The sequence below is a fragment of the Nanorana parkeri genome, unplaced genomic scaffold (assembly GCF_000935625.1).
Source record: "Nanorana parkeri isolate BGI_ZX_2015 unplaced genomic scaffold, ASM93562v1 scaffold1811, whole genome shotgun sequence".
Lineage (NCBI taxonomy): Eukaryota > Metazoa > Chordata > Amphibia > Anura > Dicroglossidae > Nanorana > Nanorana parkeri.
In genome coordinates, this window is record NW_017308079.1 from 222,534 (window position 1) to 226,099 (window position 3,566).

At 50.5% G+C, this 3,566-nt stretch overlaps 1 protein-coding gene across 1 annotated transcript in view; it reads right to left on the minus strand.

The window, feature by feature from the left end:
- HAUS5 (HAUS augmin like complex subunit 5) overlaps positions 1-3,566 on the minus strand; it is a 21,199-nt gene that overhangs the window by 15,198 nt on the left and 2,435 nt on the right. The window contains exons 5-7 of the mRNA XM_018571696.1: positions 2,875-3,007; positions 379-526; positions 193-271 (exon numbers count right to left, since the gene is read on the minus strand). Of these exons, the coding sequence (XP_018427198.1) occupies positions 193-271; positions 379-526; positions 2,875-3,007 (360 nt within the window). The remainder of the gene's footprint in view (positions 1-192; positions 272-378; positions 527-2,874; positions 3,008-3,566) is intronic.

Below are 3,566 nucleotides of genomic sequence, written 5' to 3' on the forward strand. Positions count from 1 at the left end.
GAGAGATAGATATATATATATATATATATACATACATACACACACATACATACACACACATATATATATATATTTTTTTTTTTGTAGTAGGGCGGGGCCTCAGGTGGCGGGGTCTTGTACAACTAGAGAGCCCTTTAACCATGACATGCAGAGGGCAAAGTTCAGACAGGGAAGAAGCGAGGCGTCACCTACCATGACTTCGGGCTCCGACAAGGCGCTGCTGGCAGAGCCGCTCTCCAACAAAGGAAATATTATTTCCCTCTGAGATTCACTGCAGGAAGAAAAAAAAAAACCAACACAAATGTTACAAATACCGACATTCACCGACGACCAATCGCACTCCACATTGCGCGAGGACACGAAAAGAAGAAATCGCACCGGCTGACGTCCTGCAGTTGCTCGCAGCGGTATTGTATCTTTGCGTTGCTTTCGCGCATCGCCTCGCACTCCACCTCTTTCTTCTTCTTGAAGGCTCGGAGCAGGAGAGCGCGCCGGCGGTAATCCTGAGACTTCTCGCCGTTCAGTTCTGCCGGGGAAACAACATAGACATCACCTTGTGACCACACCGGTGACCGCCAGCGACAGATAGAAGACCACGAAGATGAATAGAAGGTAGCAAACGCATCTCGCAATTCACAGTTACGAATGGAGTACGGATCCATTATCACCACTTATCTATGGATCAATTATCCATAATCACCACTTATCTCTGGGGGAGGGTTTCAGTGTTGTTCCGAGATTCCTTTCCACTGAACAGCAGGATCAATTCAACCCAATGTCAGATATATGTTAGGATATTTATTCCTTCTCATAGAGATCACATGACTCCCCCTGACAATGCCTTCATCTGCTCTCCTCTCCAGCAGGACGGCGCCATCTTTGTTAAGGCGTCCTCCAGGGTCACCATCTACTTCCTGGATTGCATTGTCGGCTCAGAGAGGACACAATCATGTTAATCCTGGTGGCTGTGCAGTTCTTGGCTGTGTTCACAAATGTCAGCCCCTGCTGCAGCCTCTCACCTTGTGACTGGTCACAAAGATCCAAAAACCTCCTTGAAATCAATGACCCAACAATAGTCTAAAGCAGACCCGAGCATTTTACGCCTTGCATCCGACCCTTGGTCTAATGCACCCTGTCCCGCAGTCCACACACGGGCCGATCGCCAACCTGCGCTCATTTATGGCTAGCTGACAGTGGATGCTCCAGCCTCCAAGGACTGTGCATCCACTTCAAGCCACAGCCCAACACAGGGTGGCGATCGGCCCGTGCCCGGACTACGTTCTTCTTCAGTCCTTAGGGTTGCTAGGACATCTGGCATCCAATGACATAACATCCTCCTCTGCAGTCATTGATTGCAAGGACCAGAGGGCGGTTCTCGCAACCAATGACTTTGGGGGTTCTCCTGTCTGCAGTCATTGGTTGCTAGGACTGCTGAGTGAGGCGGTCCTAACAACCAGTGACAAATTCTTCCCGCCCCCAGCTTTACCCCGTCCTCCTCCATCCTCTCCTGCACCTCAAGCGTGTAAAGTACCATGCAATGCACCTACTCAGTGGCGTAACAATCGCCATAGCGACCCAGGCGGACGCTATGGGGCCGGCCAGATGCCGTGCGGGCCTCCTGGGTCGCTATGGCATCTTATGCTGGTGGCTTTCACTGGCGGCGTCAATGAGAGCCGGTAGAGCAGGCTGGACCCGGCCGTGGAGGAGGCGGGGCCCGTGGTCGGCAGCAGAGGAGGGGCCCAGTGACGGAGGAGGCCGGGCCCATCAGCGATCGTGCAGGAAGAGGAGGCGGACAGGTAAGAAGTGCGACCAGCCCACCTGAGGGTGACCCTGCAGAGCCCACCATAGAGAGTCTATGGTGGGCTCGGCAGTTTCACCCTCAGGTGGGATCTCGAGTGGGCTCTGCAAGGGGTATAACTAGAAATCACGGGGCCCCATACAAAATTTTGCTATGGGGCCCTGTGATTTCTAGTTACGCCCCTGACGAACACCCTCCTTTATTCTGTAAATAGAATAACTAAATGTTATGTAACACTCACTTATATAACACCTATAGAGAAATGCTAACCATTTTTGTGTTTGGCAGGTAAAGAGGGTGTAGCCTTGTATGGAATGGCATGAATAGGGAAGAGGGTGGCCTGGGTGAATTAGGGGGCATAGCACAACAGGGGAAGTATGCAGTGCAGGCAAATGTATTATTGTTTCTTATGAAAAGAAATACAAAAAAAGAGACATTTAGCCATATTCTGTTCATAGCCAAAAAAACAGGTGACCAGATTTAGCTCCTACACAACCAAATTCGAATGGAATTGCCAGTACAAAGACTTTTTTATAATAACAAGGCCCTGATTCATAGTTGTACCCACCTGAGGGTGACCCTGCAGAGCCCACCATAGAGAGTCTATGGTGGGCTCTGCAGGGTCACCCTCAGGCGAGCTGCGTGGGATCTCAAGTGGGTTCTGCAATGGGGTAAATAGAAATCACGGGGCCCCATACAAAATTTTGCTATGGGGCCCTGTGATTTCTAGTTACGCCCCTGCACCTACTGTACATGAACAGTGCGGCAGGTGTGTTACATTGCCATTCATTTAAATGGCACCCCAAACGCACCTCCCACCTGCAATGAGATCGACTGTGCGGTAACGCAATACCGTGCGTTGCGAATGAAAAAAGATGCAGTGTGGTCGATCGCACTGCAGCCAGGGGGTTCTCATGTGGCCCCTTGAAAAAAAAATTGCCCACCCCCCTCTCTAAAGGCATGCAGCATTCCAGAACCGCCAGGAGCCCGCAGACGTCTTTTACAACAAATCAAAACACAATATCTAATTATACTTCTTCTTGTATCCACCGGTATTCTGGCGGCACTTGTCCCACCTTGGCTGCCGATCTCCTCCTCGGCGCTCTGGATCTGTTCCTGTAGGTGCTGCAGCTCCGAACGCAGCTCCAGGATCTCCCGGCACAGTTGTTTCCTACGTTGCTGCTCCTCCTCCTCTGCCGAGCGCTGCGCCTGCCAAGAACATCAACTGTTTGTGTGATTAATTCAGATCAAATATCTTTAATGGTCATCTAATGGAAGGTCATTAAATATCTCCGGGTCATTGTCCTTCCCGATAATTCCGGCTATGAAAACCTTCCTTTAAATATTTCCCTCAATAGCTACAAAGTATATAAATCCACTTTGTGTGCACCAAAGCCCAGCTATTACCTTATAAAAGTATCAGCGACATCATCACTGAGCTGTACATATCATGTGCAGAGAGCAGAGCTGTGGGAGGGACCCAGCAGGCTCCACCCACTAGAGGAAACTACAGGAGGGGGTGGAGGCAAGACCAGTCACCCTGCACAAAAGCGGGCAAGCAGCAGTGAGCAGCCTTTATCACAGGAAGCTCCACCTACTGCAGTCTGCCTGCAATTAACTACAGGAGGGGGGCGGAGACAATACCAGTCACCCTGCACAAAGAGCAGCAGTGAGCGTTCCTTATTACAGGAGGGGGCGGAGACAAGATCAGTCACCCTGCACAAAGAGCAGCAGTGAGCAGTCTTCATTACAGGTCTCACACTGGATT